General features: G+C 36.1%; 1 protein-coding gene across 6 annotated transcripts in view; it reads left to right on the top strand.

Annotated features, from left to right (window-relative positions):
• Positions 1-224: 224 nt before the first annotated feature.
• OCIAD1 (OCIA domain containing 1) overlaps positions 225-22,829 on the top strand; it is a 42,581-nt gene continuing 19,976 nt past the window's right edge. Inside the window, exons 1-7 of one of the 6 annotated variants that reach the window (XM_020990308.2) lie at positions 225-423; positions 968-1,070; positions 2,499-2,564; positions 2,790-2,870; positions 16,611-16,664; positions 20,808-20,855; positions 21,797-21,932. In XM_020990308.2, the coding sequence (XP_020845967.1) occupies positions 2,504-2,564; positions 2,790-2,870; positions 16,611-16,664; positions 20,808-20,855; positions 21,797-21,932 (380 nt within the window). In that variant the 5' untranslated portion in view covers positions 225-423; positions 968-1,070; positions 2,499-2,503. The other 5 variants (XM_020990314.2, XM_020990307.2, XM_020990321.2 and 2 more) reach the window with 5 other exon arrangements.

Raw genomic sequence — 22,829 nt, 5'->3', positions numbered from 1 at the left:
AGTTGGATTCCAAACCGGAAGGTGGAGAGAAAGGCCTCGCTCTAGAACTTAGCGATTCGTCGTGCGCAAGTACAGCGACGGGAGGCCCGCAGACGGGTGGAGAGAGAGAGGCGGGACTAAAGCATATTTCCGGCCCAAGCCGGCGTGTGTTTGCGCGTGAGTGGTAGAGGGCGGCGGTGGTTGGCGGAGTCTTGAGATCATTTCCTGCTCCCTGATCTCGTAAGTATCCGGGTCATCGTCCTTGCATGTAAACGCTGAGTGCCCCCGCCCGCCCTCTCGGCCGGCCGCCCGTGCCTTCCTTGGGCCTCGCTCCGGCGTTGCGCGCGCCAGTCCCGCCCTCCAGCCTGTCCCCTCGTCCCTTCCCCATCCCCCCTCCTCTTGTAGGGGGTGCCTCGCGTGCGCCCTTGCTGCCGGTGCCGGGAGGTGGGTAAAGGGCTTTCCTGTCCCAGAAGAGAGGGCACGGCCTGCTGGGGAACCCCGAGGGAACCCAGGGCCTCCGGGGCCGAGAAGCCCCGTCCCGAGAAGCTGTGACCTCCCACCCCGCCCCCCATTCATCCGCCGGACTGGGCGACAGCCCGGGGTCCGGCCCCGGTTCGTGCCCGAGGTGGTGTGTGGGAGTCCAGGACTCTGGGGGGCCGTGCGTGTCCCAGGCCATGGGAACCCCGGTTGGGAGCGGGGTGGGGAGGATCGCCTGCTTTGTTTTTTCTCCCTGTATCTTTTGGGACACCCTGTGTAGTGTAGCCTTTTATGCCACCTGCCTTTTAAAGGACGAATGGCTTGCCTCCTCCTGGATGGGCTCGGCTCCCCGCGTTTTGTCTTCCTTTTCTGGGGGGAGGAGGCAGAAGAAATGTTTTCCGAGGGGCTGCGGAGTGCTAGCCGGACTGTAAAAGGTGGAGGAAACATTTGAGGTCTGTTAGGTCCTTAACTTTTTTTTTCTTACTCAGATTTATAATTTTATTTCTGTAAGGAACTCCAAATGAGAAAACTCTTGTACCAGTGCAGGGCTGCCCCTTGCTCTTCATTCAACTCAAGGGCACCAAGAGAGCCAGTTTTGTCAGTTACGAGTTGAAGTAAGGTTTTTTTTTTTAATCCTGGGTCAGTCTTCTGTCTTCTGTGCCATGTTGTTGCTCACCTATTTTTAATTTAGCTTTTTGAAAATTATATAGCGTAGGAGAGTTTCTTCAATATCTTCTTGAAAAGCAAGGATTTTCTTTAGGGTATAGGATTTGATGATACATTTGAATTTGAATAAGTAGAAAGAAATTAAATCTGTGCCATTGCATTTTTTCCCCAAGGAATTTTTTTTTTTTTGCCGAGAAGACTAGTATAATACTGCTTTTTGTGTAGAGGAAAGGACATTAGATTTAGAAATAGAAAGACCTGGAGTGGAGTCCCGAGTTTGACCAATTATAATTAGCATAAATTATAAATAACAAATCTTGGAATAATTTTAGTAGAAGTCCCGTTTCTTACACAATATTTAGTATTTTGGCATGCAAAACTTTTTAAAAAATAGATATAGAGGTGTAAGATGATCTAAACCTAATTTCTCCCAGACTGCTTTACGGTTTTTTTCCGGAAATGAAGAGTCCATATCTTAGGAGTTGTGTCCTTCAGTTTATTAAATACTACACTACTATTTTAGATGGCTTCTGGGTCTTGATTATATAATCTGTTCATTGGTCACCTTTTCTATTTGTTAACCAGTAACAAATGATTTTGATTATTATTTTATATTGTATTTTATATTATAGTTTAAGGACCCCCTTTTTCCTTTGTGTGACCTTGGACAAGTAACTTTGTACCTCCACCTCAATTTGTTCATCAATAAAATGAATTGGTTAGAGTACATGATGTCTAAAATTGCTTCTTTGTTATTTTGTTGTGTTCATGACCCCTGGAACCATAGCATGCCCATGCTGTCTACTGTTTTCTTGGCAAAGATATTAGTGTGGTTTGCTATTTAGATTAAGGCAAACAGAGGTTAAATGATTCGCCCAGGGTCACACAACTAATAAGTTATCTGAGGTTGGATTTGAATTTAAGGCTTCCTAACTCTAGGTCCAGCACTCTATTTACTGAGCCCTCTAGTTCCCCTAAGATTGCTTCTATTACCAATGTTTTGTGAGGAGTTGGGATGAATTTGAAATTTCCATTTTCATGTCTCCTTCCACTTAAGAACTTAGTCCTACTCTCCATAACTTAGTGAAAAAGAAATAAAATTATGTGAAATAAATCAACCTTAGCAAGATAAGCATTCTCTGATTGGTTTTGTATGATTGCAAAGGCAACACAGATGGCAAGTATTTGTGAGGTTGTGCCATTTTATAGACATAGTAGTTTAATAAGGGAATAACTTCACCCTACTCAACAAAACTATAATTTTTTCTACCCATCCAGATAGTTTTTGTGATGTCATGTTTATGATTCCATGTAAAGATCTGTTTTTAAGTAATTTTATGATTCCTTAACCTTCTAATACAGTTCTCTCACAACAGGAAAGATGAATGGAAGGACCAATTTTGGGACAGAGCAGAATGCAGAAGTCTCACCACCACTCCCTAGTAAATATTTATTGAACATTTGTAAATGCTGAAACTTTCTGTAATTAACTTTTCTTTGTCTTGAGTGATACTAAGGTTAAGACATATTTGAAATAGATGTTTGTCCAAAGTTGAAAAAGTACTTTCTATATATTTTAGTTGTGTCATTGATGAATGAATATTGTTAATATTTAGAGCTTTTTTCTTGTAGGTTTTTTGATTTTTTTTTTTAACTTTGATAAATAGACATAGGAACGGATTATATTCCAACAGAAGAGGAAAGAAGAGTCTTTGCTGAATGTAATGAAGAGAGCTTCTGGTACAGATGTAAGTCAAGTTATTTATTACATTTTAAGTAATTATTGTAGAGTCTGAAAAGATCAGTGTTATCAAAGTAAAGTTTCTTACAGTTTTGTGTAGTTCTTACTGAAGAACTAGTGAAGAGGTAAATTTTTTGTAGTTTAATTAGCAGAATTATTTCCTCATGGTATTTCAGTACTTAGTAATTTTGGCTAATGTTGTATTGATAAATATAATAAAATGTATGAACTCTGACTTTCTTACACCTTGCTAATAATAAATCTTGATAATTTTAGAAGTCATCTTTCATCTAATATTTAATATTTAAAATGGTAGTAATGTTTACATGCAAAAACTTTTTTTTAAATTGGTATATAGGTATAAGATGATCTAAACCTAATTTCTGCCAGGTTACTTTATGTTTTTGTTTTTTCAGGAACAGTCTTTATCCAGTTGTATCTTTTGGTTTATCAAATATTATGCTACTAGGTTGGATGGCTTCTGAGTCTTGCTTATCTAGTCAGTTCCTTGATCATCTTACCTATTTGTTAACCAGTGCTAAATAATTTTTATCATTACTGCTTTGTATTACAGTTTGAAGGCCCCATTCATTTTTCTCTTTCCCAATATTTCTGTTGAAATTTTTTAGCTTTTTATTCCTCCAGACAAATTTCATTATTTTATCTAGTTCTACAAGGCAGATAGGTGGCCTATGGGATAGAAAGCTGGACCTTGAGTTAGTAGGAAAGACTTCCGATTCCACATCAGACAGTATTTACATCAATTTCTTTATCTGTAAAATGGGGATAATAATATCACCTACCTCACAGGGTTGTGTTGGTGATCAAATGCGATAATATTGGTAAAATGCTTGGCAAACCTTAAAGCACAATATAAATGCTAATTATTACTAGGAAGAGAATAAACATTATATAGCACCTACTGTGTTCCAGGCACTATACTAAGCACTTTTCAGAAGTCCCATTTTGATTATGATAAGAAGAATAATAACCCCTACGCTAATGGACCTGCAGGCAATAATCTGGAAATTAGTTTGTAGAACTGTCATTTTTATTATGTTTTTACAGTTCATCCATAGTGTCTTTCTAATTATTTAAGTCTTTATTTCTATACAGTATTTTGTGTAATTTTATTCATATAAGTCCTGTTACACTATGCTTATTTGTTATAAAGGCAGTGTTTGCAGGGGAGAGTGCCACAAAGCAAGGATCTGGGGATTGTAAAAATGCTGGAATAATCTGAGAAGAGAGAGGTGAGGAGTTGGGAGGAATCTGTTTCACAAAAGATCTGTTAATTACAAGATATGATTATCATTCTCAGACCTAAAGATACTATCTTGTGAAGGAGACTAAGCAACAATACCTGAAAAGTGAGGTAAAAATACAAAATAACAGTGTGAGAAATTAGACAAGATACTGTATCATTAGTTGTTAGAGTGTCATAAAGGTGCTATGTAATATACTCCTCTTAAGGAGTATATAATGTTCTGAACATAAAGCCAACACGCATGAAAAGATGAACAGGATAGTTAAGTGCTAAACTACATTGTAGTTCATTGGGCCTTTAGAAAAGGGATGCTTATACCAAGATAAAGTCAGAATGGGTACATGATTTAGATATAAAGGCTGATATAAGCAAACTGGGAGAGCAAGGAATAGTTTACCTGTCAGATTTATGGAGAACAGAATTTATGACCAAAGAAGAGATAGAGAACATTATGAAATGCAAAATGGATAATTTTGATTACATTAAATTGAAAAGATTTTACACAAAGTCAATGCAAACAAGATTAGGAGGGAAGTAGAAAACTGGGAAAGAATCTTTACAACCAGTGTTTCTGGTAAGGGCCTCATTTCTAAAACATGTAGAGAACTAAGTCAAATTTATAAGAATGCAAGTCATTCCTCAGTTGATAAATGGTCAAAGGATATGAACAGGCAGTTTTCAGATGAAGAAGTTAAAGCCACCTATAGTCATGTGAAAAAATGCTCTAAATCACTGTTGATTAGAGAAATACAAATCAAAACAACTCTGAGGCACCACATCACACCTATCAGACTGGCCAACATAACAAAACAGGAAAATGATAAATGTTGGAGAAGGTGTGGGAAAATTGGAACAATAATGCATTGTTGGTGGAGTTGTGAAATGATCTAACCATTTTGGAGAGCAATTTGAAGCTATGCCCAAAGGGCTATAAAACTTTGACCCAGCAATACCACTTCTAGGGCTGTATCCCAAAGAGATCATACAAGTGGGAAAAGGACCTACATGTGCAAAAATAAAGCAGCTTTTTTGTGGTGGCCAAGAATTGGAAATTGAGAGGATGCCCATCAATTGGGGACTGGCTAAACAAGTTGTGGTATATAAATGTCATGGAATACTATTGTGCTATAGGAAATGATGTGCAGGCAGACTTCAGAAAAACCTAGAAGGACATATGAACTGATGCTGAGTGAAGTGAGCAGAACCAGAACATTGTACACAGTAACAGCCACATTGTGTGATGACTAACTTTGATAGACTTAGCTTTTCTCAGCAATGCAAGGATCTGAGACAACTCCAAAAACCTCATGATGGAAAATGCTATCCACATCCAAAGGAAGAACTTTGGAGTCTAAATGCAGATGGAAGCATACTATTTTCTCTTTTTTTGTTGTTTTGTTTCTTCTTTCTCGTGGTTTCTCCCATTGGTTCTAATTCTTCTTTACAACATAACCAATGTGAAAATATGTTTAATATGAATGTATATGTAGAATCTATATCAAGTTGCATGCCGTCTTGGGGAGAGGAGGGAGGAGGAGAAAATTTAAAAGTCAAAGTCTTATGGAAGTGAATGTTGAAAACTAAAAGTAAATACATTTTTAAAAAGGAGGGGATGGGTTAGTTTGGTCTGAAGTATTTGGAAAAGACCTCATTGAAGAGGTGTTACGTGAGTGGACTCTAGATCTACAGGATAGAAAAAAGAGAATTTCATGCTAAAGTATTATTAAGAAAGGCACAGAAGTGGAATGAATGACCGTTTACGGTGCTAGAGACTGTGCTAAACATTGAGTATACAAATACCAGCCAACAAAGTAGTTCTTGCCCGCAAGGAGCTTAAGTTATAATAGGAAAAGACAACATATAGATGGAGTTGGAAATGAAGGGGAGGTAAGAAATGACAATGAGAGTATCACATTCAGAGGAAAATGTCCAGACTGGACTGACTGGAACAGAGACTATGTTGTGTGGGAATGATAGGAATTTTATTGCTCTGGAAATGTTCTGAGTAGCTCTGGCAGACTTTCTGCTTTTGAAAGACTAGCATAGCTAAACATAGAGCCACTTAGTGATTAGTTTTTGAATATTGCAGTCAGTGAAACAAAGGATGAAGAAAATAGTTCTTGGTCCTCTGTTTGTAAAATCTTACAGAGAGGGATGGTGATATTATTAATAGTATCTCCTCAAAAGACATTCAGAAACTGTAGTGTGAAAAAGCAATTTTTGAATGGCTCAGTTAGAGGCCTAACTAAGCAATGTAATTCTCAGGAAATTTAAGGATGAAATTAGAAGCAAGCAAGGATGGAAAAGATCTGCAAAGATTTTTTTTTTAATAATAAACTTTTCATCCAGTACCTGTTCCTAAACTTTTCATCATCAAAGAGCCAAGATAAACAGGACTATAATAAGAATGCTTACCTGTCCTTAATGAGTTCAAGTCATCTGGCCCAGATGAATTCATGACTACTGAAAGAGCTGGCATATGTGATTGCTGAGCTACTGTTAGTGATATTTGAAAGAGCAAGAAAAATGAGAGAGACGATATAAGATGGGTGAAAGGCAAATGTCCTGATTTTCAAAAAAGAAAAATTTTAGAATAGAATCTGCAAACTGTAAGTCATTGACCTTGACTTTAATACCTGAGAAAACTCTAAAGCAGATCCTTGAAGAGAGTTTGTGAATGTGTAGAATGGGAAGTGAAAATTACTAAAAGCCAGCTTGGCTTTATGAAGAACTGGTCATTGCAGACTAACCTCATTTCTTTTTTTTTTTACAGGATTACTAAATAGGTATGAATGCGAATGTAATTTTACCTGCTAGATGTAGCAAGGCTTCTGATAAAGTATGCTGTACTATTCTTGTAGAGAAGATGGAGAATTTCAAATGAGAGAATTAGACAGACTGATTGAGTGACTGGACTCAGAATAGTTGTTAGTGTTTTAATGTCAATGTGGCAAGAGTTTTGGTGGAATAGTGGCCCTGAGCTATTTAACTTTTTGATTAGTGACTTGGATAAAGGCAGAAATGGCATCAAGCGGCAGCTAGCAGAATTGTGGAGAGTGCTAGACCTGAACTCAAAAAGAACTGAGTTCAAACGTGGCCTCAAACACTGAGTAGCTGTGTGACTCTGGACAAGTCAATTGACCTGTCTGCCTCAGTTTCCTCAAATGTAAAATGAAGATAATAATAGCATCTGTCTCCCAGGATTGTTGTGAGGATCAACATGTATAATGTATGAAGTGCTTAGCATAGTGTCTGGCTCGTAATAAGCATTCTATAAATGCTAACTATTATTGCTATATTATTACCACATTCACTGAATTTGCAGATGACACAAAGTTTGGAAAAGCAGCCAATATATTGCATCACAGAATTAGGATCTAATAGGATCTTAACAGACCAGAGCATTAGACTGGATCTAATAAGATGAAATTCAGTAGGAATAAATGTGAAGTTTTCTACTTGGGTAAAAGAAAAAAGACTTTCCCCATTATAAAATGAGGAAAGCATGAGCAGACAGCAGTTGTTCTGAAAAAGATCTTGGACTTCAGTGGATTACAACTCAGTCGGAGGCATCCAGAAGAGTTAAGGGGATATTGGGTTGCATTAAGAGAGCTTGAAGGAATAGAGAGAGAGTGACCTATGTTCTCCTCAGTCTTCCTCTGAAGTGCTGATTCTGAGCACCAAATTTTTTCCCCTGCTTAATAGTATTTTATTTTTTCCACTTACATGTAAAGATAGCTTTCAATGTTTTTTGAGTTCCAAATTTTTTTCTCACTCCCCAAGACAGTAGGCAATCTGATATAGGCTATACATACATTGTCATATTAAACATTTCCACATTAGCCATGTTGTGAAAGAAGAATCAGAACAAAAGGGAAAACCCACAAGAAAGAAAAAGGAGAGAAAATAGCATGCTTTGATCTGCGTTTAGACTCCGTAGTTCTTTCTCTCGATGCGGAGCACCGTATTTTAAAAAGAACATTGCTGTCTGTGTTGAGGAAGAAGGGAAGACTAGGACATCCAGAAGAGAGAAACTAGATGGGAAGTGCTGGTTTGGGTGAAGGAATGAGACGGGTTCAGCCTAGAGAAGATATATGGACATCTTCACTTTCATCAAGTATTTTGAAGGATTGTCAGGTAGAAGAGAGGTTTGGTTTGTCCTGTTCAGCCCCAGTAGGCTTAAAACTATACTGGGTGGAAGTTGCAAAGAGGCAAATTTAGATTGGATGTTAAGAAAAACTTCCTAACAATTAGTGCTGGCCAAAAGTGGAATGGGTTTCTCTTAGAAGTGGTGTAGTTCCTCTTAGGGATTCCTCTTGTGTGTGGATTGGATTAAATAGCCAGTGAACCACTTTCAAATCTTGAATTCTGTGATTCTGTGACAGTAGAACCACCACAGCATTTGTGCTCTTAACCTCACAGCCTTGGAAGTGCTCATAGAGGAACTGGAGAGAGCATTGGAGAAAACAGAGTTAGAAAAAGTAACTAGCTTGCACCAAATATACGCAGAGGAAGTCCATGCTGGAGGCAGTATAATTTTGTGTGGGTGTTACAAGTTCTTAAACTTTATTAGGAAGGGGAAGATCCTTGAACTTAAATACAAAAAGAACAAAAAAATAACATTTTTTAAAAGAGAATTAAAAGGATTTTATTATAAATACATTAAGGTACTAGTACATTGTCAGGCTGATCACTGAAGATCAGCAATGGCTTCAAGGTGGAGACAGCTTTTATAGGTAACTTTAAGACAATTCAGATAGGTCCACCTCAGCAAAAGAATTCCAGCATCTCAGTTCCTCCCCAACATGGCAAGAATGTGTCCATTTGCAGGTGGGGGTACTTGACATAGCAGCTGATAAAAAATTGTAGACTGGGTGTCTCCTTACTCACCAGGGCCTCCCCCCAACAGTATTTGGTAAAGAGGACTGGGAACAATAGGTAAGTGAGTCAGCATAACTTTCAACAGAAGTATTATATAAACATAAAAATAAGAAATTTATCTCTTAACTTTCTCCTTGTGGCCCATGTGTGTAGAGTCACTTTTGAATCCAACAACAGATGTGTCAAGAAACTTTTTTTTTCCCAAGAGACTCTTAAGACATGGATCAGCTACCCTGGCCACTTACTACACTTCTAAAAAAAAGAACATTTTCACGTGCACAGCACAACATAAAAAAAATTCAGCATAAAACCATGTTACATATCATTTTCAAAGCTACCTTGATTTTGTATGCTTCCTTTTAAGTTTTCTCTGCTGTATATTTTTTTTCTCTGTCCCTTCCAACCCTGCCCAAGAGAAGGCTACCATTAGACACAAAAAGTGTGTGTGTGTGTGTGTGTGTGTGTGTATGAATGACCATACTATACATACTTCCATTTATCAGATCTTTCTCTGGAAGTCTATAGTATCTTCCTTCATAGGTCTTTTGTAGTTGATTTGAGTATTTATAATACTCAAAATGACTTAGTCATTCAAAGTTGTTCTTAGAACAGTATTGCTGTTACTGTGCACAACATTCTCTTGGTTCTACTCATTCTGCTCGTCATTATTTCATGCAAGTCTTTCCATCTTTTTTCTAAAATCAACCAACTTAATCATTTCTTACAACATGGTAGTATTCCATCACAGTCATATAACACAACTTGTTTTGCCATTCCCCAATTCTTTTCTTGGATTGGTCTTATTTTTTTTTCTAAGTTTTCCTCAACTTCTCTTATTTAATTTTTAAAGTAAAAGCTTTTCCAAGAATTATTTTTTGGCTTTTGACCGTTTGATGACATTTTTCTTTAAAGTGGGAGTGGTTTTTATAACTTCACTGTCTTCTGAGTGTGAACCGATATCTTCTGTACCCCCACAATAATTATCTTTGGTTGGGTTCTTTCTCCTTTGCCACCATCGCAGCAGACAGCAATATGGCAGCCTTCTCATCCTCCTTGCCCCTCTTCTCCATCTCCTGTCTTCTTCCTCCTCCCTCCTTATTATCTTAGTTTTTCTGTCAACATTTCTGTCACTTTTTCCACACAATAACAAATTATTTTCTTGAATGGTTAGACTAGTTCACAGCTCTACCAGCAGTCTTTAAAATGCCCGATTTCCCGCAACCCCTCCAATACTGACTATTCCCATCTTTTGTCATCTTTGCCAGTTTGCTGGATATGTAGTAAAACCCCAAAGATACTTTGATTTACATTTCTCTGATTAGTGCTTTGGAGCATTCTTTCACATGGTTATTACAAGTTTGTTGTTTTGTTTTGTTTTAAAATTTACTAGCAGTTCCTTTCTTTTGATAATTGTTTGGTCATATCTTCTGACCACTTATCGGGGAAAATGTTAATTTGTTTTAGTTCCATATATACTTTGGCTAACAGATCTTTATCAGAGGTACTTGGTGAAGAGATCCCCGCCCCCCAATCCTTCCTTTCTTATATTAGTTGGAATTCTTTTGTATATGTGAAAGCTTTTCAGTTTCATGTAAATTGTATATTTCTCTTTTGAGATCGTCTTTGTCCCTTTGGTTATCTTGATAGCCCTTTTTTTTTAATAGCTATAGCTATAAAAAGCATCTCATTTGGTTCTTTGGCTTTTTTTAAAAAATGTGTTCTTTTTAATATTCAGATCATTTTAATATTTTAATATTCAGATCATTCATGTCCATTTCGAGCTTATGGTATATGATGTAAGATCTTGTTCTAATCCTAATTTCTGCCAAATTGTTTTCCAGTTTTCCCAAGAAGTCTTGTCAAATAGGGAATTGTTCCACAGGTAATTTACATTCTTGGACTCAGTGAACACTGGGTCACTATGTTTGATTGTTTCTGAGTCTTCCTATCTAATCTCTTCTGCTAATCTACTTTGCTTTTTTCTTTTAACCAGTACCAAGTAGTTTTGATTACTACTACTTTATAGTATAATTTGAGTTGGACATACTATTCTCTGTTCATTTCTATTTTTTTTCTTCATTATTTCACTTGAAGCTGTAGACTGTCCCTCCTAACAAAATTTGTTGTTTTAACTTGTTTTAGCTTGATGAAACATTCTGTTGATAGTTTAGCATAGCACTAAATCTGAATCTAATTTAGATAGTATCATGTTTATTATATTGGTATGACCCAACCATGAGCACTGAAAATTCTTCTAATTATTTTTCATCCTTTATTTTTTTCTGTTTTTTTTTCTTTTTTTGGTGAGGCAGTTGGGGTTAAGTGACTTGCCCAGAGTCACACAGCTAGTAAGTGTCAAGTGTCTAAGGTCAGATTTGAACTCAGGTCCTTCTGACTCCAGGACCGGTACTCTATCCACTGTGCACCTCACTGCCCCCATCCTTTATTTCTTCAGAGAATAATTTATAATTCTGTCTATACTGGTCTTGACAGTGCCTTGATGGACTGACTCCTAGATATTTTGTGCATTTTTAATTTATTTTGAATGCACCTTCCCTTTTCACTATTTCCTTCTGTAATTTGTTACTGTTATATAGAAATGTTGATTTTTGTGGCCTTATTTTGTATCCTGTTACATTACTGAAGCTATTGAAAAGTCTTCATTAGTTTCTTCACTGATTCTCTTGGGTTTTCTAAGTAATCTGTGATGTCAGCAAATAGGAATAGTTTTGTGTCCTTTCTGCCCATCTTGCCTTAATTTCTATCTCTTCATGCTGTTGCTAGCTTATTTCTTGAGCTATGTCAAATACCAGCAGTTAAAAAGATAGTCCTTTACTGTATTTATTGTGAATACTTCTAGTATTTCACTCATTGCATATAGCGGCAACTTTTGGTTTTAGATACGTATATTTTAAAGTCATATTTTTAAAAGATCCTTTTATCAGAGGCCCATTTTAGAAGTATCAGTGTTCTGGTGTTGTGTGAGTCATGGAACCAAATGTCAGAATTGAAATTGAGGATCAACTAAAGGCTAATAGAGAGTGACATAAGAAGGCTATATCACTTTAAAAACAAGGACTACAGGAAGTGGTATGAAAGATATAATCAAAAAAAAGTATGGGTAAAAAGATTTCTTCATAACCTACCGCTTCCTACTTTTCCAGTCATCTTACACATTACTGCACTCTGTACCCTCTACATTCTAGCCATTTTGACCTTCCACACATAATTTTCTAATCCTTTAAACTAGGCTCACCCATCCCTACCTAGAATGCATTCCTCCCTTAACCTACATCTTGAAATCCCTGGTTTCCTTCAAGATGTGACTCAGCACCAACTTCTTCATGAAACTTTGCTTGGTTTCTCCATTTCTTCTTTATACCTCCTTCTCTGTACACACCCCCAGTTGGTAGTGCATCCTTTCCTCAAATTAATTGTCTTCATTTTGTGTATACTCTGTTATGTATATATATGTATATGTTGTATTCTCCTTTAGAACATAAGTTTCTTGAGAACAGGGTCTTTCACTTTTGTCTGTCTCCAGTGCATAATAATAAGTGCTTAGTAAATGCTTGATTGATAATGTAACCTGTTCATTATTGATACCTTGTACATTAAATGGTGAGAGTGGATCATTTTCAGCATTTAAAAAGAGCCTTTTATGTGTAAAGATTGAGAAGGGGGCTCCTGGTTATACATTGACCTACACTTATTAATTAGCAGAATCTTCAAATAAGGATAAGGAGGACCGTTTGTATGTACGTACACACACACACACACACACACACACACACACACACACACACACACACACACACACACACACACACACACACACACCCATAACCATATCACTCTGTGTGTGACTTGCCAGGCTCACACTGCTAGTCTGTGTCAGATGTGGGACTTGATTCAAGGTCTTTTTGTCTATGAGGCCAACTCACTATCCATCATGATGCACTTCTGTCTGTGAACAGGTATATCCCAGTTCTCCTTATCTGTATAATGAGGGGGCTTTGACGAGACAGTCTCTAAGGTCCCTTCAAATTCTAAATCTATGATCATATCCATACTCTCTCTCTTTTTACACACAGACACACTCACACACTCTGACTTTAGGATCTACTTATTTCTGGGGGCATTGAAAGTTTTAGTCCATAAAATGATTTTTTTTTTCAGAATGAATAGTAAAGTAAACCAAGGGAAAAACCAAGTTTATGAGGTTGTAAAATCATCCTTAGGCTGAAAATTAGTAAGGACCTGAGGCTGTTTAGCATGGAGAAGACAAGATATGCTATCTTATGTTTTTATGGGTTATCATGTGGAAGAGTTATTAGACTCATTCTGCTTGATCCCAGAATGCCCCTGGCCACTGGGTGGTTACTATAGAGGATTAAGCTTTTGCTCAGCATAGGGAAAAATTCCTTTAAAATTAGAGATGTACCCAACTACGGTGAGTATCTCAGAAGGTAATACATTCAGCCATGATTCCAGAGGATCAGTGATGAAGCACACTGCCCTCTTCCTGACAGAGAGGTGATGGACTTGATGCAGAATGAGACATGTTTTTTGGACATGGCTACTGCAAGAATTTGTTTTGTTTGACCAGGTGTTTTTGTCACAAGAGTTTTCTTTTTCTTTTTTTATTGGTAAGTATTGGGTTAGAAGAAAGCGAATTGATTTTTGTTCATTAAAAAATTTTTTGAAGATAGTGTGTTTCTTGTCATTAAAAGACTTGAGGTTTAGGGGCAGCTAGGTGGCGCGATGGATAGAGCACCGGCCCTGGATTCAGGAGGACCTAAGTTCAAATCTGTCCTCAGACACATAATACTTACTAGCTGTGTGACCCTGGGCAAGTCACTTAACCCCCATTGCCCAACCAAAAAAAAAAAGACTTAAGGTTTCAGAATATTGGACGACAGTTTGGGGGGGGGATGTTGTATAAATATCCATTTGAGCTCTGTAATTTTATGCTATTCGTTAGAAATTCATTGGACTCCCCCCCCAATTTTCTGTATGTATGATACTCAAAAAAGTTACTCTTAAAAGAAAGTTTTAATCTGACAACATACAAAAAGGTTTTTTTTACTTTGCTTTAATTTATTGATACTATTAATAAGTTTCTATAAAGTAGCATTCAGTAAAGTAGCATATGAAGTATATCGATATATGTGCATGCCCACATCATATAGCATGTACACTATATATATTTTGTTGTTGTTTGCATCAGTGGTTTCATTGATGTTAAGAGCTCTTGAAGAGACTGTTTCTACCAGTGCAAATCAGCATCCCTCCTTCAGAGGTCCCGTAACCTTTCCATGCCCAATGCTAAGTCTATAACTTGATGAGGAGGTGCTGAATATTATTAATATACGTGATTAAGCAAAAGAAATTCCTGTGTTAACCATGTTCACAATTGTAGAGCATCCTCTTTCTTCAATCTGTCCCCTCTTTCAAGAGGTGGGGATTGTTCGTTATCTCTAGAATCATGGTTGGTTATCATATTGATCAAAGTTTGTAAGATAGAGAAATTCCATTTAAAATAACTGTAGACAGTATAAAATATTTGAGAGTCTAGCTGCCAAGACAAACCCAGGAACTATATGAACATGATTACAAAACACTTCACACAAATAAAGTCATATCTAAACCATTGGAAAAATATCAGTTGGTCATGGGTAGGCAGAGCTAATATAATAAAAATAACAGTTCTATCCAAATTAATTTAGTTATTCAGTGCCATACCAGACTATCAAAATTTATTTTATAGAGCTAGAAAAATAACTAAATTCATCTGGAAGAACAAAAGGTCAAAAGTGTCAAGGGAATTAATGGAAAAAATGCAAAGGAAGGTGGCTGCCTGTAGCACATCTAAAACTATATTATGAAGTGACAATCATCAAAACTATTTGGTACTGGCTAAGAAATAGAGTGGAATGGGTTAGATACACAAGACACAGTAATCAATGACTGTAGTAATCTACTATTTGATAAACCCAAAGACTCCAGCTTCTAACCACTATTTGATAAAAACTGCTGGGGAAACTGGAAAATAGTATAGCAGAAACTGAGCATAGACCAACATCTCACACCCTATACCAAGATAAGGTCGAAATGGGAACATGATTTAGACATAAAGGGTGATACCATTAGCAAATTAGGAGAGTAAGGAATCGTTTACTTGTCAGTTCTATGGATAAGGGAAGAATTTATGACCAAATAAGAGGTAGAAAACATGAAATGCAAAATGGATAATTTTGACTGTATTAAAAAATGTTTTTGAACAAATAAAACCAATGCAACCAAGATTAGAAGAAAAGCAGAAAGCTGGGAAACAATTTTTACAGACCGTGTTTCTGGTAAAGGCCTCATTTCTCAAATATATAGAGAACCGAGTTAAATTTATAAGAGTACAAGTCATTCCCCAATTGATAAATGGTCAAAGGATATGAACAGGTAGTTTTCAGATGAAGAAAGTAAAGCTATCTATAGTCATATGAAAAAGTGCTCTAAATTTCTATTGATTAGGGAAATGCGAACTCTGAGGTACCACCTATTAGATTGATTAATAAGAACAAAAAAGGAAAATGATAAATGTTGGAGAAGATGTGGGGAAAATCAGAACACTAATGCATTGGTGGTGGTGATCCAACCATTCTGGAGAGCAATTTGGAGTTATTCCCAAAGGGCTATAAAACTGTATCCCTTTTGATCCAGCAATACTGCTACTAGGTCTATATCCCAAAGAGATCATAAAAAAGGGAAAAGGACCCACATGTACAAAAATATTTACAGCAGCTGTTTTTGTGGTGGCCAAGAATTGGAAATCGAGGGAATGCCCATCAGTTGGGGAATGACTGAACAAGTTGTGGTATATGTAATGGAATACTGTTGTGCTATAAGAAATGATGAGCAGGAGAACTTCAGAAAAACCTGGAAACACTTAGACTAACTTATTCTGAGTAAAGTGAGCAGAATCAGGAAACATTGTAATACACAATAACAGCAACATTGTGTGATGATCAACTATGATAGACTTAGCTCTTAGTAACACGATGATCCAGGATAATTCCAAAAGACTCATGGTGGAAAAATGCTATCCACATTCTGAGAAAGAACTTTGGAGTCTGAATGCAGATTGAAGCATACTGTTTTCACTTTTTTGTTTGTTTTCTGTTTTTTTCTTTCTTATGGTTTTTCCTTTTTGTTCTTTCACAACATGAATAATGTGGAAATATGTTTAACATGATTACGTGTGTATAACCTATATCAGATTGCTTGCTCTCTTGGGGAGGGGAGGGAGAGAGGGAGAAAAATTTGGAACTCAAAAACTTATGAAAATAAATGTTGAAAACCACACGTAATTGGAAAAAAATAAAATACTGTTAAATGGGGGAGAAAGTTTGTAAAGTCTTTCCAAGTTGTTTGTCTTTAGTGTGTTGTTGTTGTTGAATTCTAGTTCTGTTCCCTTCACTCTTTTAAAAAAGGTTTAAAAGTTAATCATTTTAACTCTTGCTGACTTTTTAAATTAACCTTCCTAGGAATAAAAATCTTTGCAACTTCTTTTGTTTTGACAAGTTGTTCTTTCCTCCCCTACAGCTGTTCCCTTTTCTGCAACAAGTATGTTGGTTACTCAGGGATTAATTGCTAAAGGTAAGTATTGAATATTTGGATTTATTCTTACTTTTAAAAAAATTTATGAATGCCTTTTTGTTTTTGCATCATTTGTGTAAAGACCTTCCCCTCTTTTCCCAGCCCTTTATTAGATTGCACATTCATTACAGTGGGTACATTTGATAACATACAACTTTGATTTATTTCTATTAAGATTAGTATGAGCAAGTCAGTAACTAAGATGAATTTTAATTTTTAATATGTTATTTGCCTTTGTTATTGTATGACCATAATACTTTTTCTCTAATACTCTTAATTTTAGCACTGCAAAGTTGGCAGCATTTTTGTTCATGATACTGAAATAAGACAGCTAGGTAGTACAATGGATAAAGCCCTAGACCTAGAATCAGGATGATCTGAGTTCAAATGGGACCTCAGAAATTTACTAGCTGTGTGACTCTGGGTAAATCATTGAATATTTCTCTTAGTTTTTTCAACTGTAAATTGGGGATAATAACAGCACCTACTTCACAGGGTTGTTGTGAGGATCAAATGTAAAAAGCACTTAGCTCAGTGCCTGGCATGTAGTAGGCACTATATATATGTGTATTCCCTTCCTTAAAAAATATCATTAAGTTAATCTTAGTTGTTGAGTCACCCTTCTCTTTTGGATATCAGTAGAGAGGTGCCCATTTGAATACTTGCTCTATTTTTAAGTACAAGGAGATTGATTATGGTCTTGATAAATTCCAGCTTTGTATTTCCAACATAGTAAAAAACTTACATTCTGATTTCCATTTATACAATAGCAACAGAAGTATTTTCTTCTCTCTTTTTTTGGTTTATTTTTTTCTGACCTTAAACCAAATAAAATGAGTATTTTCATATACATAATAGAACAGAATAAGGAGATTATACAGAAAACTTCAGGTCTCTGTTATGTACTGCTGTCCTTTCTTTTAGAGTCTATAATTGAAGTTCATACTTTCAAAGCTACCCAGTTTGTGCTTCTCTATGGTCTGCAAGAAAACTATTTTCAAAGGCAGGAAACTATTAATAAATGCTAGACCTGGTAGTGTTATCTAGTCTAAAAATATAAGGTAAAAGAAATTCATTTTGTTCAGTAAGTGAGGCTCTAAATAAGCTGTGGAGCTTGAGTGAGCGAATTAACAACTGAGCATTTAATACAGATACCTATAGAAGGGCAGTTGCTAATATAATTGCTCTCATTTATATGGCTTTTTTTAGCCATGTGTCCTTGAGTAAGTCACTTCCCACTAGACCTTCATTTCCTCAGCTATAAAAGATGGAGTTGGATTACATGACTTTGTATATGCTTTTCTGTGTTCTTTCTATCTCTGAATCTTGCGATTCTAAGATTTGCAAAGCATTTTCCTCATAATGGTCCTATGAAGTAGGGAGTAAAAATATTAGCCTTGTTTTACAGATGATGGCACTTAGGCTTAGAGAAGGCAAAAGACTTTTCTGAAGAGTGAGATTTATGGAATATTTGTGGTTTGCTACTTGCAATTGTGATTCAATTAATTTTATTCCCAGGCCTGCTAGGCAAGGGGAAGGTACCTGGTTACCAAAGTTAACCCATCTCCGTGTACCTTTTATCCTCTCACTTTCCTTCAGTTTGTTCTTTCACTAGACCCTGATTTCCCCTGCAATTGTTTTCCTCTATCTTTTCTCCCTTTCTCTGTGCTCCCTTACTTCTCACCACTTTGGAAGCTGGCTTAACAATTTTTGTTACTTAACTAAAACTGCTCTTTCGGAAGTTACTAGTAAACTATGATTGTCAGCCTCATGATCTTTATCAGTCCTCATCCTTCTTAAACTTGTGCTGCCCTTAATTCTGTTAGATAAAGCATTCTTTAAGCACTTGCCACGTGCCATGCGTTGTGCTAAGCACTGGTTTAAATAATGTTGACTGCCTCGTTCTGGGTTTTTGAAATACTCCTTTTCTCTTCCTCCTCAATATTTATATATTGATTTAAGATTTGCAGTATTCTATACAGGTACCTGATGGCACATTGGATAAAACATTAGGCGTGGAGTTGGGAAGACCTGAGTTCAAATTTAGCCTCAGGCATTTATTAGCTCTGTGACCCTGAGCAAGTCACCTATCCTAATAAGGTGCCTGCTTCACAGAATTGTTGTGAGGATCAAATGAGATAATCTTCTTAAAAGCACTTAGCATAGTGCCTGGCACTTAATAGGTGCTATACAAATGCATGACTGTTCTCTTCCCCTTATATTACCTCATTTGATCTTCACAACATGTTGTCCCCATTTTATAGTGACTTGCCAGGCAGGTTTGAAGTCTGGTCTTACTGATTCTTGAGTCCTAGTCTAGAACTCTACAATGTGCCAGGGATTGTGCTTGGTTTTTAAAGTCCTTTTCAACCTGATTCCAACCTTATTACACATTACTCTTGTTCTCACACTTTGCGTTCCAGCAAAATTGGCTTTATCTCTGTTCTGCAAATGGGCCCCTCCAAATCCTGGTTCCATGCCTTTGTATCAGCTGTTAGTCATGTCTGGAATGCAGTCCTGTCTCACCTCTGCAGCTCAGGCACCACCTTCTGTACACAAGTTTTCTTTATCCCAGCTGCTAGTGCCCTTCCTTCTTAACTAACTTGTTTTTATTTTGTATTTATCCTGTATGTACTTATATGTGTACATAATTCTCTCCAGATTATAAGCTCCTTGAGAGAAAGAATTGTATTTTCAGGGAGTAGCACAGTATCTGGCACATAAGAACTTAATCACTGCTTGTTGAATTATTTATTGCTTGAAAAGGAAGAGGCAAAAAACACTTAGAAGTCCTCCTTGTTCAAGGATATCTTCTATCCCACCAAATACAAATTCATTTGGGTTAACAAGCCCCTTCCTCAAGATGCAAACAATTAATTGGAGAGAGGTAAAGTAGTCTAGTTAAAGGAGCAGTGGATTGAGAAGCTCTAGGGCAGGCCCTTCCACTACTAGCTTGTTGACACAAGATAAGTCATTTTGCCTCTGTGGGCCTGTTGGGTGTAAAATGTGGGGTCTCAACTTAGGTAGTCCTGCCTAGGCAGAGCTTTTCTTAATCCTTTTAGTTGTTAGTGGACTCTCCCTTCTCAAATTACTTTTTATTTATTTGTGTATATGTTATGTATTCTCAGAACAATAAGATTGCAGCTTTTCATTTTTCTTGGTATCTGTATCGCCTAGCACAGGCTCTGGCAAATAGTAACTAGTGCTTAATAAATATTGGTTTAGTAACTTCAGAGTTAGTGGCAAAACTAGAACTAGAACTCAGGGCTTCTGCTTTAAGGGCCTCTCCCATAATCATCATAATTGTCATTAACAATAAATATTTTGCATCTGAAAGATCCAGCACTCATAGCTAGAAAGTATCTAGTAATGACATCAGGCCTAAATGACATCAGAACTAGAGGTGGAGAGGTATATTGAAGTTGCTTTTTCTTCAGCACATGTGGGAGTGATTAGTTGATTACATTGATTGAGCTATGATATTTGAAGGAATATTTAGAAGTGCTAGAAAGGAGGAAGGTTGTTGGTGTACAGACAGTTTGGTGGAGACAGAAACTGATCGTTTATTTGGGATCTAAACAGTGTGTTCCTAACATAAAGAGAGTCTTCTGTTAGAGTTGGACTAGGAGTGAGTAGGGGGAATGAATTTTCAGAAAGAGATCAAGAGCCTGCAGGGGCATTGAAAAGCAGCTGCTTTGATCCTAATGCTGGTCTCCTCTCAGTGACCAGTTTAGAACTTTTGGAGGTTTTTTCCTTAGACTTTTTCTAGTCTTTAAAGTATGTTGAGGGAGATAAATGCCTTTTAAACTTTATATTTTACCTTTTAAATATTCTTCTTGTTCAAAACAAGTCTAATTTGTTTAATTTTTATCTGTGCCAGTTTTTCAGGGGGCTTTATACTACTCAAAACAATTTCTTACTTTCTACTAATATGTAATGTTACAGATTTCATTTTAAAGATAAAATTTTGTAACTTTTATTATTAAATTTTCTTACATAGTACATTCTATATAATCCTAGTTTAAATCCTTATAGTTAAAGTAAAACCTTTTAAACATCATATTATTTATATAAATGTATATCTTCCTTCCCACCCCTTAAAAACTGGATGTTACTTACTGAGAAGTTACCTTTATTTTTTAGGAATTCTTTCCAGTCACCCTAAATATGGTTCTGTCCCTAAACTTGTATGTAAGTATAAAACAGTCATTGGTGTTAATTTTGTTTGGGTCTTATTCTCTAAAAATATGCAACATTTTTTTCTGAGTGAAATTTTAAACATTATCGAATTTGTTGTCATTTTAATCCATAAAATATTCTTTTCATGTAATATTCTCATATGAGAGAATTTGATCTACTTACATAGTATGAACCAAAACTATTTAGTTAGCACCAAATCTTAAAATGTAATAAAAAGAAAAACAACATATCCATACTTCAATATGTTTGGTAATTAATCTAATTACAATTGAAGACTCAAATATTTTATGTAGATGTACTAAATGGACTTTATCATAGTAAAAATGTGGAAAGTATCAATATTTTGCTTTCATGTAGTACTTTACAGTTTTGTTTTTCTTAAACTTCTTTTACAAATATGTTATATTACTGATCTTCACAACAGTTAAGATAGGTTTGGTATTACTATCATCATCATCATTCACATTTTATATGTGAATAAAGTGAGATGGGTGACTTAAATGACTTCTCCAAGAACATATAGTTGATAAATACTAGAACTATTAGAAATAGTAGAACTAAGATGAAAACCTTTGTCTTTAGACTCGTTTCAGTGCTCTTTCCACTGTTATCTTGTTTTCTAGAACCTTCATAAAATCAATGTTGATTGATTTCACTTTAATGAAGTTAGGCTCATTAATTTTAAGTAATAACTTTATTTTTTTAAAAAATCTCAGTTCATTTTCTTGGATCATATCTTTGGGTCTGAGATACAAAAACATGTCAAGCTTATTCATTGCATTGCCTGCAGAATTACGTCTTAGGACCTCATATTCCTCTCTGAACTAAAGGCATAATTAGAACTACAGTCTATTTTATTTTTTATTTATTTTGAAAAAAAAGTTTTGGCCAATAGGCACGTTGTGAGTTGAATTTGTTTCTTTATAATTAAGTTGCTTGTGTAATGGGATACTTTGCTGGAAAAATTTCCTATGTGAATACCTGCCAAGAGAAATTTAAACGGCTTGAAAATTCTCCTCTTGGACAAGCTCTGCGTCTGGGACAGGAACGTCGACTTGCATCACCTGGGTAAGGAAAATTCTGATTTTTTTTAATAACTTCTTAAAAATGTTAAGTTCCTGTCATAAAAGTTATAGGAAGTCAGCTAAATGCTGCCATTGATCAAGGGCATGACAACTTTGCCTAGGACTGCATTGGCAACTTTCCACTTGCTGCAAGCTGAATCTAATTTTGCATAAAATGGAACAGGACTTAGTTACCCTTACCTTAAAATACAGAGAGGCATCCTACAGGATTGCATGTCACAGAATAATATTTTATCTTCATATGAGTTGCTAAACTCATTTAATTCCTTTATTCCTTCATTTTGTACTTCAGATTGCTTTAAATTCAATGAAATGTACATCTCTAGTGAGAATTTTAGTTACTACCTTGTTATCTTAAGAGTTAAAAAGAAAAAAAACCCACAACTGAAACTGTTTCATCCAGTGGAGCAAGGATCTTTTCTGCTTGCTTATACCCAAGAGGCAATTGTATCAATCCTTTTATTTTTATTTTTTAAGTAAATTTTAATTGCTATTTTCCATTTCTTATGTCATCGTAGTTATCCCAAGTATCCTTTCCTTTCCTCTCCCAGAGAACCATTCTATATTAAAAATAGTATCTTTAGAGAAGAAGAAAAAATCAACACAACTGATTGAAAATACATTGAAAAAGCCTGAAAACATCTACAATATGTAACACCATGGAGGGGAGGGGATGGTTGAACCAGGTTTTGGAGGTATCCTCTCATCTCTTCCTTTGAGTCCTGCTTCAGAATCTTTATGATTTTGTTAAATTTGCTTCTGATTTTTTAGTATGTAGTTGTTTTTTCCATTTACGTTGTTGTAGTTACTGTATATATTGTTTTCTTAACTCTACTTAGTTCACTTTGCTTCATTTCATGACAGTCTTTTCCATGCTTCT

The sequence above is a fragment of the Phascolarctos cinereus genome, unplaced genomic scaffold (assembly GCF_003287225.1).
Source record: "Phascolarctos cinereus isolate Bilbo 61053 unplaced genomic scaffold, phaCin_HiC Scaffold_9;HRSCAF=440, whole genome shotgun sequence".
NCBI lineage: Eukaryota > Metazoa > Chordata > Mammalia > Diprotodontia > Phascolarctidae > Phascolarctos > Phascolarctos cinereus.
This window is presented reverse-complemented; position numbering and strand designations above follow the sequence as displayed.